General features: G+C 34.1%; 1 protein-coding gene across 3 annotated transcripts in view; it reads left to right on the top strand.

Moving 5' to 3' along the window:
* SIPA1L2 (signal induced proliferation associated 1 like 2) overlaps positions 1–20,077 on the top strand; it is a 131,212-nt gene that overhangs the window by 59,306 nt on the left and 51,829 nt on the right. For all 3 annotated transcript variants that reach the window (XM_051783461.1, XM_051783460.1, XM_051783459.1), the window contains exons 4-8: positions 2,182–2,315; positions 3,749–3,937; positions 8,236–8,410; positions 12,890–12,993; positions 19,413–19,570. In XM_051783461.1, the coding sequence (XP_051639421.1) occupies positions 2,182–2,315; positions 3,749–3,937; positions 8,236–8,410; positions 12,890–12,993; positions 19,413–19,570 (760 nt within the window). The remainder of the gene's footprint in view (positions 1–2,181; positions 2,316–3,748; positions 3,938–8,235; positions 8,411–12,889; positions 12,994–19,412; positions 19,571–20,077) is intronic.

Below are 20,077 nucleotides of genomic sequence, written 5' to 3'. Positions count from 1 at the left end.
TTGCTCAGAACCTATTCCCCTCTAGCTGTCCCTGTAGCTTTTTTACTATCTCTAAGGATGGAGATTTCACAAACTCTTCTGGCAACCTGCTTCTGTGTTGGATTCCTCATGATGAGGGGCTGCATCTTGTGATGGTTGCATCTTGTCCTTTCGTTGTGTACCTTGAAGGAACCTCTGTTTCTCCATTCTCTATAACCCCCATCAGTTAGTGGGATCCTGCAGTTATTTCCCCCCATTAACCTGCTCTTCTCTAGGCTGCACGAGTCTATCTCATTCAGTCTCTCCTGATCTGTTATATGCCCCAGCTCCCTGATTGTCTTGGTAGTTGTCTGCTGCTCTTGTCCCACTCTGTCCAAAACTGGACACTGATTCTTATATGGCCTTGAGAGTGCCAAATACAGTGGTATAATGTCTTCTCCTGGGCTACTGGTATGCTCTTGCTAGACACCCCTTTACCTCTGCTGGGGGGTTCTGATGGCTGCTGGGCAGCCTGTTGCTCACAGTCCTTTCTGCAGAGCTGCTCCTGAGGCCATTGGTCCCCAGCCTGTGCTATTGTATGAGCTTGTTCTGTTCTACATATACAGGTCTTTGTTGGTCTTCATAAGGTTTTTCAGATTGTCAAAGTGAGGGTTTGCTTTAATATGTGAGGTTGAAAACTTCAGTGGTTTTTGAGTTGTTCCACATGCAGCTCAGATGTCCCAGCTCAGCAGCAGCTGCTGCCTGGGGAAGGGGGGAATGGGAAGTGAAGCACAGACACCCTACAGCTGTAGGACTCTATCTGTATGGCTTTTCCTTTGCCTGCTTTTGTAAAACAGTGCAAGGTTTATGTATTTCAGTATCTGCCCTGTGCACATATTACTGCTTTTTTAAAAACCTACCAGTTATTCCTCTTCATCTGTTACACCCAACTGTGGTCCCAACATCCAATACATGAACTGTTCTCCTTGAGCTTGATCACATAGATAAATGTGTTGAGAATGCACTCCATTCTATCATTTAGATAATGTAAAAAACCCTATTAAACAGTAACAGCTCCAGTATCAAATTTTGATAAATCTTTTAGTAATTGGCCACTAATTGTAATTCATATTACTGATCACAGTCCTTTGAGGCCAACTGTCCAGCCAGTTTCTGTCTACCTTGTAAATTTGCATGTCCAAACCATGTCCTGTAAGTTTAGCTACACAGATAGTATGGGAGACTGTGTGAAAAGCATTGCTAAAGTGCAAGTAGGTGACATTCATTGCTCCTTCCTCATCCATAAAACCAGTCTTGTCATTGTAGAAAACAACTGGATTGGTCATGCATGATTTGCATTTTTTAAATCTGTGCAGCCTGTTTCCAAGCATCTTTTTGTCCTTCATGTGCCTGGAAATGTCTTCCATGAGAATTTGTTCCTTAATCTCCCTGGGAAGTAAAGTTTATGGAGACTGGTCTATGGCTTCCCAGACCCTTTTTCTTGCCCGTTTTTAAAATTGACTGTAACTATTCACTGTGACCTTTCAGAGGTGTTAAGGAGTAGCTTTACAGTGGCATGGGCTAGTTCCCTCAACGTGTCCTCTTTGGTTACACGGACTGGAGTATGTCTAGTCTCCTTAAATGGTCTCTAATGTGATCTTTCTCTTCTGTTGATAGTGTTTTAGTCTCCCAGGCTGGAATGGTTAGCTCAAGGATGAATTTAACTATTTATCAAAGACTGAAGAGTTACTAGCCTTAGTTTTCCCTTGTTGAGGCTGAGTTGCTGCTTTGAATGTTAAGCTGTAAATAAGAATAAGAATAAACTGAAGGAGATGAAGGAAGCTACATAGCACCTTATTTGTTTGAAAACTCTTAGCTTTTATTGAAGATTTTATGTAGATATAGTTTTTCCAAACTAGTCAAGCAAAATGATTAATTTCATAGTAAAAAAAAAAAAAAGAAAAAATATGTCACAGTAGCAGCAATTGCAGTAATTTATGTGATGAGTGACCATTCTGCTCATCAAAATTAGCATTTTGTCATTTATGTACTTGTTGTACATTTCAGAAGTTAACAAGCCATGTATTTACGGATCTCATAGCTCAATTAAAAATAATCTTTTTTTTTATTTTGCTGCGGAAATATTTTGAGATTTGATGAACGTTTTCTAAGCAACTCATACTTTACTATTCTCTTGTCTCTTCATTCATTCTTGTGCAAAAGAGCATCAGAACTACTTCGGAATAGATGAAAACCTTGGACCTGTAGCAGTCAGCATCCGGAGGGAAAAGGTTGAAGATGCTAAGGAGAAAGAAGGATCTCAGTTCAACTATCGTATAGTTTTCAGGACAAGTGAGGTAATATTCATTCAGTAATTCTGCAAAGGAATGGAGAAGTTAACTTAGAGCTTAGTATACTGTTTACATACTGTGGATATGTTTCTAACTTTGAAAGTAAATCTGCTAAGGGGAAAGGATGTTCTACCATTAGTAAATGTAGTTGCTCTTGAACAAAGGTTTCCTCTTCTGTACTGCATAAAATTTTTGTCTTTTTGAGCGAGCACCCAGAAGGAGGTAAGTTGGCCGAAGAGAACTGCAAGAACAGGGGAACAGCTGAAGATAGGTGTGAATCAGGCTGCTTGATATGTTTCTAATGACAGAAATAAAAGATCAAAAAATGTACGGAAATAAGAAGGTGTTAAATATGAAAACTAGTATAATGACTTATTTGTGTTTTTTGTTTTGCTTCAAAATACTTTCTTAGAGTCTTTTTTGTGAGTTGTTTTTATAGACTTCTACATACATGATTTGTGGAAGGAACATTAGTACATTCAAAAAAATAATGGTCTTATTTAAAAGAATAATTTACTTATGGTTGTTGTGGAGGGGCATGTCTCATAACTTCTATTTGAAGCAATTTAATATCTCTTGCTAACTAATTTCTTTATCACAGCAACTATCTTAGATTTCAATGAAAATACAATGTTATTATTGTAGCAAGCAACTGTAAATTTTCATAGTCGTTAGGACTACTGGTTTTTATTTTGATTAGGGCATAGAGAAGTGTTAGCTAGGCTTTCTGATATCACTGGGCTCTTGTGCTTTTTTAAACAGATATATAAATAGATACATAATTTTTTTTTTAGTCTAGGTTTTTATTTTATAGCCAAAAAAAGGGATGTCCATGTATGTATGTATGTATGTGTGGAGAGGTGATCCAGGTGACTCAGTTTTAAGAAATCACTCTCTTTTTGCCAAATCCAATGAAGAAAAAGCAGGATGGATTAAAAAATAGGTGAATGGGTAAAATGATGGTGCTACTAGCTGTACCTTACCTCACCTGTCCAACCTCACATTTGACTACTGTGTTTGCTAGGTAGTATGGCATTAAATTGACTATTTTTAATTTTCCTGGTGTAAAAATATATCCCCCCCCCAAAAAAGTAATGTTCATATGAATTGGAATAAATTAATAAGATGCTTAGTGAATTTCTTTAAGCAAAAAATATTTGTCCCTGTGGTGGGGGAAAACAGTTTTCCCCCTGAAGTTATAAAATGGTAAATCCCCAGGGGGTGGTAACCCTTGAAGTTTGAACCAATGAGTGCTTTTGCTCATTTAGTAATCTTTACTCATTTAGTAATCTTTTTACTATTTAGAAAAAAATTAAAATGGGAAGTTTTTTCTTACCATTCATCTTTCCATGCTTTTTCTAAAATCTGAAGTTTATGTCTTTAAGAGTCGTTGTCGTATTAGAGCTAAAAATGTTTTGTGTGTTTCGCCTTTACTGCAGCTTACTACACTTAGAGGAGCAATTTTAGAAGATGCTATACCATCCACTGCTCGTCATGGCACAGCAAGAGGTCTGCCTCTCAAAGAGGTACTAGAGTATGTAATACCAGAGCTGAGCATTCAGTGCCTGAGACAGGCTTCCAACTCACCCAAAGTATCCGAACAACTGCTTAAGCTGGATGAACAAGGGGTATGTAGCACATGACTTCTTTTTTAAAGACTATTCCTTAGATAAATAGAATAAAAAAATTATTAAATATTTTGCAGGCAGTGTTAAAAAACGTGGATTTTTGATGCAAACCATTCAGTTTCTTGGTTTTAGAGATACTTGTCTGTTTTCACTGACAAAATGAGGTTTGCTTATCTAAGCAAATTCTTTTCAAAATACATTTCAGCTCAAGGAAATAAATATTGGTCTATGAAGATTGTCTTTAAAAAACTGAGTGAGAGAAAGATTATTAACTTTGAACAGCAGTAAGGGGGGATTCTCAGAGTCTATTTGCACTTTAATGTGGGCAAATCACAGAATATTCTGAATTGGAAGGGACTCACAGTGATCACTGAGACCAGCTCCTAAGTGAATGGCATGTTGAATGCACACGAAAATACATCTAAATTTATTAATATTGTGCATAGGTAATGAGACAAAAGCATATTAAGTCTCTATATCTAAAATTTTTGGCTGTTTTTTAAAATAACAGGATTAACTTGTTGTGGTCTTACTAGAATAGAATGCTTCTGGCTTCATACAACTGAAATTTTGATTGAGACTAATGAATTAACTGCATGGCAATGAAATATTCATATGGCTTAAATTTTGACAGAAAATGGTGACGTTTATTGGGTTCAATGGAGTGAATCTGCTTCATTCAAAGCCAGTGATTAAATTTACAGTGTCTGAATATTTTGTGAAGGACAGGCTTATGATGGTTTTTAAATCAATTTTTAAAACCATGTTTTTAAGCAATGATCATTTAAATTGAAGGTTTTACCTTCTAGACAAAAGTCAGTATCTATCTGTTGAAATCCAATCAGAGGATGGAACCAGGTGATTATGATGGTGGTATAATTAATTTTGTAACACTGATCTATTTTCAAATGTAGTGGTTGCATCTGACATTGCTGGTGTCTACCAGAATTCTTCTGTCTTTTCTTGTGGCTGTAACAATTACTCAAAACCAAGTACATGTAGTCAAAGGAAGAGAATTGGTTTTTTTGGACGGATTGTTAAGCTAGTTTTTGTATGTTTGTTATAGTACTTTTGTTCACTCTCGTCTTCGAGGAGGACTTTTAATTGAAAGTTCATTTTAACAAATGTCCTTTTCTCCTGTGTTAGTCAGTTCTTCTGGTAAAACAATACAGGGAAATCAGAAGCACTCAACTCTGAATCCAAGAGCTCCCGATGTGCTGTTGTTCTCTCTTTGTTGTTTGAACTTCAGAGTGAGTTTAGGTTAATCTAATAAATAATATTCACTCTCAGAGGGGCAGTATGTTCTAGGGAGTATTGTGTATGACTGTGTTTGACCTGACCTGAATATTTTCCAAACTCTTTAAAAGTATTTCCCCAAAATTGGAAATGTAGATTGTCCGTTGAACTTCCCAAAGTGATTCTTTAACCATGAATTCCTCATTTTGAGAAACAGCAGTACATAACACTTCATTTTATTTTGTGTGATCAATTCTGAAAATTCAGTCCTATTGTGAAATGGGCTGCCGCCTGACAAAATGTTATGTATCTTATTTGCTGCTTAATATGAGGTAATTACTTCAACATAGACAGAAAGCTGTGAAAGGAACTGGCATGAGATCCATTTTTGTTTTTAATCCTCTTATGTACTTCATACTTTCAGTTTATTAATCAAATAAATACAAAAAGAGATGCTTGGTGACTGAAGATGATGACTGGCTGAAATATCATTAATTAAAAAATATGGATTATGATCTAGAAGATTAATACTGTCACCAGAGTAATATTAATTTTGTGTAATAGTGTATTAAATATTTGCATAGTTACGTAGCAGATTGAAGACTGTTTTGATGTTTTGATTTTATTTTCTACCTATTTCATAATTTTTCAGTGAAATCTAACATGGATTTTGGAGGAAACATGGCTAAAATTTGTCTCTAAAAATGACAGTAGAAACTAGATGTAAATTGTATGCTTGACTTCCTGCATTTTTCCTTATTTTGGCATATGATGATCAGCATTAAATTTGGCTGTAAATTTACAAGGAAAGCCAACTCTTTATCTACTACTGTAGTTGTTTTTTTAAACCTTTCTCCAATTTTCCCCTAATATTCTTTTCCAATTTCTGCTAATGGTTGTTTATTGTTTATATGCTTTCTGGTTCCCCTTGCATCCCTATAGGAATGTTTACTTCTCTCTAGGCCATAGGATGAGGTTTAAAAAAGACCAAAGAACTTAGGAGCTTTGTATGCAGTGATATTTAGTGGCTTTTGAGTGTCTAATCTCTTGAGGTTCCTTGCTATTAAAAGATATAAAATCTTCACATGAAAGTCAACAAGTTGTTGCATGATAAATTTGTACAAAAAGTTGACAAAATGCCAAGATTCAATAGTGTGGATTTCTATCATTTTCAATCAGGAAGGACTGCTATGCACCTTTAATACGTCATATACCCAAGTAGCTAAATGGGTTTAAAAGTTATTTTGTGATGTCACATTATTAAATTGTTGTCAGTGTTACATTAAATGTAAAACTTCTGATTTGGAAATAATGAAATCAGAACCATATCTGGAATTATTTACTTAAAAAGAATAAGCATGTGGTACCATTTCAAAACTGGCAAACTGTATCAGTTTTAAATATTCTGATAGTTCTTCATGCCAGTTAAATACACTGCATCAGAAGATCCTGCCAAAGCTCATTTAGATACTTCTTTCTTAGACATTAACATTCTAAATGTACCTCGATTTCTACTTCTGCACAGCCCCCATGATCTTGGCTGAGAGTTCTTTTACTCAAGTCTTCTAATTTCATAGTTGTGAGTAGTCCTAGAACACAGGTAGGAGGTTCAAATTACTGCAAATGAGCTTGCAGCTGCTGCCTTGTTTAGCAATAGTGGCATTGGTAGAATCCACTTTGTACAAAATTGCCTAGTATTTACAGTACTTGTCCATGAAGTGAAATCCCAGGATTAATTCATGTCTTGGGCTGGTGAGTTTCAGATCTTCATCTTCAATGTCTCTTAGCACAATGTTTAAACCATGAGATGCTAGGTTGTTTTTTAAGACAGAGATATACTTTACTTCTGTTTGGAATTATATTGATATTCATGAACAAATACAGGAATGGAGCATTTAGTGAAGAAGGAAAGTTAAGGATGATGAATTGTGGAATGATATTTTTGACACTTTCTTCTTTCGTGTATGTATGTTTTATTGCTCCATCTTTTAGTATTCTCATCTTGTAGCTTTTCCTCAAAATTACTGTAGTAAAACACAGGTGCATTAGCATGTCTATGGATCTGAGTTTTACAATAGACTTACCGTGGCAGACTATGTGTTACATATGACTAAGGAGAAGCAGACTGTTCTTGTCACCTTTGCTCTAACAGAAATATATACAGACTTTGCATAACACACATTTTGGACACTAATCCTGATGTTTGATTAAGGGAAGTCTACAGCTTGAGAGTTGATTTGAGTCATGAATGCCTGAAGGGAATCTGGTGTTACTGATGGTCTCTGTAAGTTTGTGAAGCTCTTGAAAGTGTCGGTTAAGAATAATAGGACTAATTCTTTCACATGGTGGTTTCCTGTTTGTCAGCTTAAGTATGCATAAAAGCTAAGAAGACAACAGTCTGCTCAAGGAGTAATCATCTCTTTTTATACTTAATGGTTCATAGTTTTTATACTTTACTTTTGTATAGAAGTAATTTATCTCTTCAATCTTCCATAATTGAGAGCCTGTTTAACAAAACTATTTCACTGCAGTCTGATTTCTAGCTTGAAGTATAGTTTTGAAAATGGGAAGTAGTGTTTAACAATGGACGATTTTATGGGGAAGGCAAAACATATAACAGAAATTACTAGTCTGAGGGCCTGTTTTAACTGAACTACACTGAACTTTAAAGGGTAGAAATGAGGGGCAGTAAATCTGAGAAAAAAGACCGTTATACAAATATTGCCAATTAAAGTTCTCATACTGTAGCGTGCAGTGGAGTGTGCTTTTATAGATGACAAAGTGAAAATTCTTCATGTGCTGCTTATATCTGTGTTTGGGTAGTGCCAATCCAGTTTTCTTTCAAGAATTGAAGGCTTTTTTTTGTTTGGCTTTGGTTTTTTCTTTGTTTTGTTTTTGTTCTATGATAATTTAATTTCCCAAGTCAGAGCACTTACTTTTTCACTTTCAGATGACTTCGGCCAAGGGTTATAACAGTGTCAATGTTTAACTTGTTAATATTTTTTCTGGTATTGGCTTTCCTTTGTTTCTGTAATTTTTTTAATTTATTTTTTTAATTTCAGCTGAGTTTTCAACATAAGATTGGTATCCTTTACTGCAAAGCAGGCCAAAGCACAGAGGAAGAAATGTATAACAATGAGATGGCAGGACCAGCTTTTGAAGAGTTCCTTGATCTACTGGGCCAGAGAGTACGGCTAAAAGGATTCAGTAAATACAGGGCTCAGCTAGATAATAAAAGTAAGTTATGCTTCCAGCCTGTAGTAGAAATGGTAATTATGCAGTTGATCTTCTGCAAAACATGTTGTCTTCTCATACTCTTCACTTTGGGTTTTGATTAGTAAGATTATATGGTAAATGAGGGAGATGAAGCATATGATAAGGGCATGTATCAAACCTTGTCTGAAAAGTTATTTACTTTTTCGGGGGCATTAGTAGAACTGAAAATCAGAGCAACTTATTTAATTTGTTTGCACTTATTTAAAATCATACTATATGAGTGATATTTCAGAATTCCCCAGTTACACTTTAATATCATTTTTAAAAAGGCAAAAGAAAAAATATGTTTCAAAATATGGAGTCATGACAAGGGACCATTTTCCTTATTTCAGCTAAACTTTTGTGCTTCCCTTTAATCAACATACACATTTATATTTATATATGTGGAGCAATCAAGTTTTCTCAGCTTTCTAGTTTTTCATACATGCAGAGTAAGCATGTTATCATTCCTCGGTTGCTAATTTTCATCTACCTCAGTGCTGTGCTATTAGTGCCATTTCCTCAGGTCTTTCAGTTTCTCTAACTCTAACAGTATAAAGATTTAATTGTACAAATTTGTTGAGTTTTGTAGCAAAAATAGGAACTAAAATATTGCTGTTAAAAAAAGGTGATATGTTAGCACACTTCTTTATTAGCACTGTTTTCACTGCTCTTAACTCATTCCGAGTTTAATGATATTTTAACAGGATTTTGATAACTGATCACTGTGAGCTGTGATCTAAGGATATCTAGTTATTCATCTGCTTCATTTTAACATAGTGTCAACCTGTATAAGCACCACATTTATTTCTAATAACATTATTGCCTTTTTGCTTAAATCCATGTTTGTTTCACTTTAATAATTCAGGCTTGATAAAGACTATTGCATCCTATTTCACTACAGAATAATAACAACTAATTTTTCAAATTAATGTGTAGAAATATTCATTAACATGCTATGAATGTCAGACTTCTAGAATGAATTGATAAGTAAAGCTGAAGTACTGAAAGGAGTAAGGGGTGTTTGGATTTTCCTCCCCCCCCCCAATCAGAGCATGACTGAATATCACCTAGTAATTTGTACATATGAAAATATATGCTGGTCTGTCAAACAAATCCAGTTTCTGTATTTGCTGTGCTTCAGTATGAACTTGCATTGCTGATCAGCACTGTGTATGTATCAGTCAGTAACATGATTTTAATATTTTATTAGGTCTGTGTGCCATTAATGATATTGTCCTGTCATAGTATGTTCTCGTAGTTTGCAACAAACAGAATGGAATTAAGAGAGTTCACAAAGATATAGTCTTCAGTATTATATTAAATGTAAAATACTGACCTTATTATCATATTTTCTGTGTTATACTTTTAAAATATAATTATGCAACAAGCATTACTGTGTGTTGTATTTATAACTGGATAATACATTGTTCTGACTGCCTGCAGGTTCAGAATAGTGGAATAATTTAATCTCTAGGAGCTACATTTTTGGTAGGCACAGTGTTTCAGTAATACTTCTTGCTCAATTTTTATAGCATTCACATTTATTAAATCTTTCTGTTCTCAAATGCTTAACTACCTGTGGGTTTTTCTTTAAAAAGTTCTCCTTTATAAATTTGTTTATTTAACATTTTGGAAAGTAATTGGTCCATTTCTTATGAAATACAGAAAGTAGAATGTTGCCAGACTTGTCTGGCAGACAAGTCCCCACCTCTTGCTTGCTCACCCACCCTCCAATTTGTGAGTTAAGACAGTTCAGTGAGTGAGTGGAAGAAAGGAAAAAAACACCCCCCCAAAACCCCAAACAAACAAAAAAGCAAAACCAAAACAGAAAACCCCAACTAACCAAAAAAACCAACCCACTACTGCAATGATCAGCTGACAACACAAGTGATGCAAAGGCACTCGCCACCTCCCATTAGCTGACTGATGCCCAGCCAGTCTCTGAGCAACAGCTACCTTGCAAAAAAACCCTCTCCCTGCTCCAGTTTTACTGCAAAGCTTGACTTTATATGGTATGGAATATGTCTTTGGTCAATTTGATTGGCTGTCCTAGCTGTCTCTCCTCCCAGATTCTTGGCTACTCCTAACATACTTCCGAGGATAGGGAACAGTGTGAGAAACAGAGAAAGCCCTGATGCTGTGTAAGCACTGTTTAGCAATTCCTAAAACACTGGTGTGTTATCAACACTGTTTTGATCATAAACAGAAAACACAGCACCATATGGGCTGCTGTGAAGAAAGTCAGCTCCATCCAAGCCAGACCAAGCAACTGTGAAGAACATGTGGAATATATCAACTATAAACTCTTTTCTGCCCTTCTGTATTAGTGGCATGCAGTTCCAAATCCCAGGATCAAGAAATAAGCAAATTAAGTGAAACTTTACCAATTCAGTAGTATATAATTAGTTTTAAAACATATCAATCTAATGGAAATGAGAAATTAAAGAATTTATTCCAATATTATTGAAACATTAATGTTCTCATTTGTAATCTTCAGAATATAATTATGGATTATTTAATAGATAAATTGGATTATGTATCAGTTTAATTGCCTTATACCTGTAAACAGAGAAATGACAATGAAAGAAATTGAGGAAATGTTGTAATTTCATATCTACAGAGGAATAGTGCTGTTTTACTTTTGTTTAATAAATATGCTTTTCTGCAAAATATCTCATAATTAAAAGAAGATCTAACCAATTTTTTCAAACATTGTGAAGTAGAACAAATGTTCAGAAAGGAATGAGGTGCAAAAATGTCAGCCCAGACATAATTCTTTTTTCACTAAAATTGTCAGCAGAGTAATGTTTGTAGTAGCAACTATTATGTAAATTAAATCACAGTGGGCCTTAGTAGGTGTTTCAGTAGAGCATGTGTTGAGTTAGAAGATTTCAGCTTTGTGTAATGGACTAAATTTCAGAAGAAAAATTTGTTATCTCATTTCAAAAGTCAAGGTGCTGAATCAAAAGTATTCAACTAAGTAGGATGTTGTATTAGGAAAGCATTGATTTTAAGGCTAAGAAACTGTATAGGTTCTTAATAAGTATTTAAATAGGTGGCTTTGTAGTAAGTATTTAAAGGGATTGTTTTTTGCAATAGTTGTTCAAGATAATTTGACTTTAGTATCTAATTACAAATGGAGTCAGGATTGCTGACATCAGTGTAGGTTAGACAGATTTTTTTTTATATTCCACAGTATAAATTATTTCCTCTTTCTGTCTCTTCAAAACTGACTTTCTAAAATGCCACTGAAAGGTTATAATGGAATTAGCTTTTCAACTGATTTTCAAATAGAGGAGTGCAATAATATTTCCTTTTTTTAGCAGCTTTTAAGTAAGAAACTTCAGAGAAAATGATGCTTCCTATTTCTTATGCAACTGTAATTTGTATTGCATAGATATTAAAAAATGAAGCAAATTTTATTATTGTGCAGACATACCTGATGAACCCAGTTATAATATGAATGTGCTAATAATTACATACACAAAACTAGTTTTAGATTTGAGGCTGCAGATAGAGTATGGTTGCTGCCAAATTTTACCCTTAAGTGTAAATTTATGTGTTGCTAACTGGAGAACTAACATGACCAATTGATTTATTTGTGGAATACAGTTACTATTTAAAACAAAGCAAAAGCTTAAACAGTGTGTGAAAGAATGTGCTGGAGAATGTTTATTGGTGTAGAGAACATAAAATTATGTTAAAAAATGGGTGAACATGGAAGAAAACAAGAAAAATTGGTAGTTGCCTTGACTCAATAGGGTGTTCATTAAAGTAAAAAGTTAAACTTCACTGTACTTACTTAAATAGTCTGCACATATTGAAGAAGGGGAATAAAAAAGATTACTTTATGATTGCAGTGTAAAACTCATCTAATTTGCTGTAAACATTTGGAAATGCTAACTCAATGCACTTTCTAAATTAAAGAAACAAAAGTATTAATATCTTATATGAAATGCATTTAAATAATTTCCAAATATGTGAAAATTCCTATGAAAATTTTAATGTATTACATACGTATTTTATGTTTTAAAAATGTCTGATATTCAATATGTATTTTAATGTCCGATTTCAAGTAGCCAATTCCTTTTTGGTAAAGTATAGGTTTCATTAATTGTCCTTATTAACCACTAAATAATGAAAATACATAGTATATAAAACTATATTCAAGTAGCTAGGTTGTTGTTCCTTTTTCATGAAGTGCCAATATATTCAAAATTAGATCATTTAGGTCTCAGAGACAGCAAACTCTTGGGGCATTTTTCTGCAGGACCCTTCATGTCATAATATGAAACTAATGAGTAGATATTTAGCTGATGCAAGCTGATTTTGTTCTGTTGAGACAAAGACTTAAATTGCTTAAATAGATTTAAATCATAGCATGTGAAGAATAGTGCCCTAAAAAGTGGTATGAATGTTCTCATTTACTGACCTTCTTGCGATTAAATTAATTTTCAGCTGATTCAACAGGAACTCATTCCCTCTATACTACCTATAAAGATTATGAGTTAATGTTTCATGTATCAACAATGCTTCCATACATGCCCAGTAACAGGCAACAGGTATGTTTTTTTAGCTTTTCTTTGTAATTTTACATCATAAATCTTTGACATTGAGTGTTGGGGTTCTTTAATAATATTGGTTGAAAACTGAATTGTTTTCATTTAAGTATGTCTCAGTTGTATTTTTTTTTCTTGAACTATTCTAAGACATTAGAAATCTCATAGGATTTTTATTCTGTATAATTCAGTAAACTTATCCCATCTGCCCCAGTTCATTATATTATTAAAAGGCAACATTGCCTGTGGTGAATGAGTTATTTTCAGTTTGGACTGGATTTACATTGAATGGAAAATAGTCTTATGGTTAAAATATGCATGTAATAAGATTTTTAAAAGTATTCCTTCCACTTAATCCTTATATTACAGCTCTTGAAATGTTTACTAATATGTCAGTTTAGTAATAACTGGTTAACTGTATCCTTCAAGGTGTCTGTGAAGACGGAAAACTACAGTGTATTTATCTTATTTCTAGAGAATTCCCTTTGCTTATGTAATAATTCAGAATATCTTCAATGCATTAAGGATGGCTAAAAACCAGCACAGCATCCAAAGTGTGCCGTGCACCAGTAAGGTTACTCTGTCTTGCCTGTCTAAGATAATTCTTGTTACTTAATTAAAAAGTACAAGCACATTTGGTATAATATATCAGTATTAATGCTTAAAAGAAAAGCAGTAGAATTGCTCATACTTCAGACTGATGGTAGTTCATAACTTTCTGTGCTGCTATTCTGTGTTTTTCTAGGTCTGTGGAAATAAGTGTTGATTTATTTAGTTAGTTTTGGAATAATCTGGCGTTGTCATGCAAGATACAAAAATTTCATCCATTTTGAAGGGTTGTCACGAAATAAGGATGCTATCTCACTTTGGTTTTGAACAGCACACAAAAAATGCTTACTGATTGGTAAGCCATATTTGAGTTGTATCCTTCGTGCCTACCCTATCAATAGGTCTTGTATGAGGAAAAAGATGTGTCAAGGCAGCAAGAAAAAGATAAAAGAAAATTATTTCAGTTCTTCAGAAGGGATAAATAATAATCAAAATAGAAGAAAGTATATCATGTATTTATATATTTTAAATAAGCGTCAGTGCATAAAACTTCAAAAAGTTTTAAGAACTGTAGCAAGTCAACAGTTTAGACAACTTTTATTCCATTACACTTAGGGTTTACATGTGGTTTAAAGAAACTAAATAAGGAATCAAAAGACAAGAAACTTTTCACCATATGAATAATATGAAGTTTAGATGACTCACTTCTCAAAATGTGTGGCATTCAGGAGACAGAATGTTCAGCTATATTAGACACTCAACTGTGACAGTGACTAGTAATCAAGGTATTGGATCTTCATTACTGATTTCAGATTTTTCCACTTTTCTGAACTTCCACTTATGCCTTATTACAATACAGGATTAATTTAGTAAACGCACTAGAAGTTGTTTTGTCTGTGATCAGTCATAACAATCTTTGACTAGAAATTGCTTGTAAACAGGGAAAACTGTACCCTATTAAGAAGATATAATACACTGAATGAGCTTGCCTTAAAAGAATAAAATGAATATTTTCATAGCTAATCACAGGCACTGACAGTAAATATAGCCTTACTTGGAGTTTATTACTTTTGTTGTTGTCTTTCATGAATTTCCCTTGTTTGTGAGAACAGGATATTCTCTTGCCATGATCCACTAATTTTCATAGTTTTGCTGTTTGTCAGCTTCACTGCTGTGTTGCTCAGCCACCCCCTATTACTGTCCTTTCACTTCTTCCTGTGCCTTCCTTTCATTCTTATCATTTCCTTATGTGTCTCTCTTTATAGTCAGGTGATGATTCTTGTGTACAGAATTTCAGTTTTAACTCCATGGTTTTTCCCAGCAACAAGCAAAATGTTCCACAATGTTTTAGTAAGCTCTCATCATTGTCCCTTTAACAGGTTCAGTATTTAGCAGAAGCACTATGTTGTTATTCATGGCTTTCTTGGGATCAAAATAATGTGGCAGTTTTCCAAGTTCAAGCAGTATGCCTATCTGAAGACCCACCACATTATTTTTCAGGTGATGAGATCTATCAGTGTTTGCACAGCATGGACACTGTCTTAATGAAATGTGACAAGTGCACCCAAATGACCAGAATTTAGCCAGCCTTAATGTTCAAAAGGGATCTATAATAATTGTTTATTTTTCTTCTCTTACTGTTTAGTTCCAAAGTACATAATGAAGTATGCAATGTATCGACAGTGTTGCTTCTCACAGGCTAGGATAAAATTTGATTAGGTCTTCTTCCTTGAGACCTTTTAAATGTTGAAGACCACCAGTGCACTTGCATCAGCTGTGCTTAAGACAGAGGGAGGCTTTCGGGTGCTGTGGAATGTGAATGTTGTTTGTCTCTTCAAGGTTTGGCTCACTAAGTACATACCCAAGTAAGGGAAAGTTAGGGACCACGGTAATTTTCTTTTTAGGTTATGTTAGCAATGAAGGCCTCCATTCAATAGTTATTTTCTGCTAGCATAGTATGTATGTACTGGCTGAGGTTGTTGCACCCTACCCCTATGTCCCTTGTTTGGTAATGACTGGGCAAGGTATTCAGTCACTCTTCATAATCTACGATGGTGACCTTCAATGAGCAAGCACTGAGCATTGCTTATATTCCAAATACCTGTGAGCCAAAAATAGGCCGCACCAGAACTGTTTGTTGCTTCTTCCAGGATATAACTACGCCCTGCTTGGTCCCTGATCAGGACATCCCTCTAGTTTTAGAGCCAGCAGGAGATCCAAAGAGCAAGGTAATTTTCACTTTGGCTGCAACATAGGCTGGGAACTTCCCTAGGACAGAAAAGACTACCAGCCCTTGTGTGGCCAGTTCCTTTTCCTTTACTGGCCTTTTCTTCAAATCATAGTTCAAGGTTTTCCCCTTTAAACTTAACCTTTGCAATGCCCCTTTCCAACTCATTCCCTTGCAAGTTTCCCATTCACACATTTGCAGTGTGCTTGATCAGACCCGATTAATCCAAATCAGTTAAAAAAATCAGTTTTCACCCAGCTTAATGAAAACTTAAAAATTAAACAGATATGCAATAATGAAATAAACTTGTTGCATTTGAACTACTGTTAAAATTGTTGGGTAACAAGACCTTTGGTTATACCAAACTCAGTTTAACCAGATCTGTCGAAAGTTCTCTTGCTACTCATTTCTGGTTTTGGTACTGATTAAGAACACAAATTGAAAATAAAACTTTTGAAACCACTTATTTTAGAAATGTACTAAAATAAGTTTGGAGATTTTCTTAATTGACTCAACACTTTGTCATTTAATTGAATGAAGAGTATATTTCACTGCTATTTCAACAAGAATTCCTTGTTGTTTTGCAGTTTAACAAGGCAAATAATTCTACAGAACTTGGTAGATTTTTAAGGCTGAGCATAACCTGTAAATATGCTAAGTTTTAAGGCAGTTCTTTTCTTCATAGATGCATATCTGAAAATTCAGAATTGAGTTGTTAAAATCTGAGAATTCGTATAATAATTATTATTTGGTGCAAATTATTTTAATCTAATGGATTCTGCTTTTCTAACATATTTTCCTTACTGGACTTTGCGCGTTTTGTACTCTTACATAATATCACACTGATTTCCTTTTGAGTGTCTATTGTACTCGATTAGGTTCATTTTCAAATTCTAACATATCAGTCTAGTCTGATACTGGAATGATGTCAAAATATGTTTGATATCTCCTTACTGTAAGTAATTCCCTGTCATCTGTGCACCCTATTGAGAGTTCCTAATGTAGGAACTCCCTACATTGGCATGAGACTTTTTAGAGTATGTTAGAAAGGCAGATTAAAAGAAAAATAATTAATAATACAATATCCAAAAACCCCAAACCTGAGCAGACCTCAAAATGGGAGAGGAAGGGGAAACTGAGAACCTGGGGGAAAAAAATGTAGGAGGTAAATATTGGGAGGAAAATTTAGGTTATAGAATGCAAACTAGAGAAGGCTTTCTTATAGATCTTTTTGCTTAGTTCCAGTTTCCTTCAATTCCTTTTTCATTTTCAGTATGCTATCCTTATCTCACATTTCCCAGAGAAGTATGTGTTCCTTCTTTCTTCTCCATTCAATACTTTATTCTTTTCCTGTTCCTTTATCCTATCCAGAGCACTTCTTTCCATGTTCCAGATCACCCCCGTTTACTTCTCTTCCCTTTTGAAGTTCTTTGCCTTATGATACTCTGTGCACAGCCACAACTGTGCTTTGCTTTGCTTTGTGTTGAAGTTGACTGGCCACTTATGCATGACAATTATTTGTGTTACACTGGCTTTATTTTAAATTGTTGAAGAAGTCACTAAGATCTCTACAAGCTTGGTAAGGTTCTTAAAAATAATGACCTGTCTTCCTATTTCTGTTTTTGGACCTTGTAGAGGTTTCAGCTCTTCAAAAATAGTTTAGGAATAGAATATGGGAACTGCTATAAATTTAAAAAGGCATTTACTAGTAAAATTTCAAACACTTCTTAGTCTTACCTCTTACTAAATGACTGCTATTCTTGCTTAAGCTACCTATGAGAGCAAGCAGAACCTCCTAAAGGGGTTTTCAAAAGCGGAAAATATCCTTGAAAACAGTGATTGTTTCAAATACAAATTTAAAGAGGATTGCATTATAATTTTTATAATTTGCGCTGTGGAAATGTATAGGCATGAACCACTATAGCAAGAAATAGTAATTGAGCACTTAGTGATATAAGACAGAAATTAATCACCCTATACCCTTCAGTTGGAAGATTCCTTACAAATTTAACAGAGGTGTAAATTCCAATCTGTGAGAATAGTAATAACTTCTAAACATGAACGTGTGCTGCACTACTATGGTCTAATTGTATGGCTCATTGGCTCAGCAAGTTACCTGGCACACTTAACTCTGTGATCAGTTCCACATTGTGTACTTCTATTGTAATTTGTGCACGAAAGGTTGTATGTTAATTGGCTCAAATAGTCAGTTATTATGATTTTAGTCTTAAAAACCTGAGAACTTGACTAAGCCACATGACTTACACCAAATACTATTTTCTGTTCTTATATCTGTTGTGAAGTTTCATAAAAAGTCTTATTTCTTTAATCTGTATTTGGGATTTTGATTATGTTTAAAATAATATAGCTATACTGAATGCTTTAAAATTGTGGCTGTGGCCCTTCTTACCACCTTTAGAATATCATCTTTTGTGTTATTTTAAGAAACATGGGTTTTAGGTTTTAGCATATGCAACTTTGTGCTTTTTTTTTGGTAGCTGAAATACTGACTTAATGGAACTGAGAAAATATAAGAAAATACTAGAAAATATTAGAAAGATTACATTCTGTAAAATCAGCGTGATAGAGAAATTGTTACTTGCTCTGTCATAAAGTTTTCAAATAAATTTGTTCTTATATCATTTTTAGTTACACATGAGCTAAGGTACCTCCTTAAGTGTCTGTATGCTGTTAGTTGACAATGCAAGGTCTTTGGCAGACTTTCGGTAAATATTTTAAATGTAGCACGTTGTAGACTACTTTTTTCCTGTCTTTAATATATATAGATGTTTTATAAGCAAAATTATTTAAGAAAAAAATGTAAAAAATTTGAAAGTTACAATATACTTCTGTGAGGAAAGTGAACATTATTTTACTGGGTTGTTCTTTTGGGTTTTCTTGGGGAGAGAGTATAATGCTCCCTTATTTCTGGACACGTTCTATAGTTTTTACCAAGTTTTGGCCTGTAACAATGATTTAATACTTTAAATTATTCCTTAAATACATTTTGTTGATAAAAGCTACCAATTACAAGAATAATTTTTTAATTTATGAGTCTTTAATAGCTATTGTTTCTCCACAAGTCTTAGGTTTGTTCCTCGGGTATGCAGTTGTTAAAATAAGTGATGAGTATTCATGATAATCTATTTTTTTAAAATAAGATCATAATAATAAGGACAATATTTAATAGAATTGCAACATGGAAAAAGAAGTTCTATTGAGAAATAGAAGCAATGTTATATTTTTAATGTAGGCAAATATTACACCGTAAAGAGGGAATTGGTATACAGTTCTCTGGATAGTGAGAAATGTCAGGTGATGTAACTTTTTTTTATTACTGAAGTGATACACTAAAGAGAAATACATTTTTCTTATAAAATAAAACAGAAGTGAGCAGAAACTGTGCAGAACTAGTGGGGGGATGGAAGAGAACTCACTAGTATTTTTGTGAACTTAGCCCAATTTCCTTTCTGATCTTTTTGTAGTTCAGTTTGATGTCCTTTATCTGTAGTTATCCAGGATATGATTAATTAAGTTATTTCTGAAAAATTATGCTTAATTTATTTTGGTTTGAGTTTTTTTCTGAGATGAAGAAATTGTGATTATTTTTTTATAACTAATTTTTTAATGCATGTTTCTTGTCTAGCTGCTAAGGAAAAGGCATATAGGAAATGACATAGTTACCATTGTCTTCCAAGAGCCAGGAGCACTTCCTTTTACTCCAAAAAATATTCGTTCCCACTTTCAACATGTATTTGTCATAGTCAAAGTGCATAATCCTTGCACGGAAAATGTGTGTTATAGGTGAGTAGAGCCTTATAACTATTTAAGTTTGTTACTAAGACTACAGTGGAACTGTCTTCTAACAGTTTTGTATTTCTTGAAGATATTATGTATATCATTTTAAAGCTTTTGCTACATGTCACGTGAGTTAGAAACCCCAGTGTCTCCCTTGCATATATCTAGAGTTACAGGGCACAGTTTGTAGACTTAAATGGGTATATGCAGAACTCTGTGTTGCTGATTTGTGGACACAAAATTGGGATATAACAAGTTAGTGAAAATAAGATTTGCAGACATAGCAATAGAAATTTATTTAGAATTTGTATTGCACACTTTTTACCTTTCACAAATAGAGTAATTTAAAATAAAGTATTTCAGAAGGCTGCTAACCTTTAAATCCCTGAATATGACAATATGACACTAGCATGGGTTGTGACCTTTAAGCATAAGAATGAGGACTTCTGGTGAATATAAAAACATCTCAAATTTCAGGTGACCTTAACTCTCACATTTAAGTCACTGCATCAT

The sequence above is a fragment of the Manacus candei genome, unplaced genomic scaffold (assembly GCF_025592945.1).
Source record: "Manacus candei isolate 608988 ecotype Guabito, Panama unplaced genomic scaffold, ASM2559294v1 h1tg000017l, whole genome shotgun sequence".
In the NCBI taxonomy this organism is placed as follows: Eukaryota; Metazoa; Chordata; class Aves; order Passeriformes; family Pipridae; genus Manacus; species Manacus candei.
Note: the sequence above shows the minus strand (reverse complement) of the source record. Positions and strands in the feature narration are given on the sequence as shown.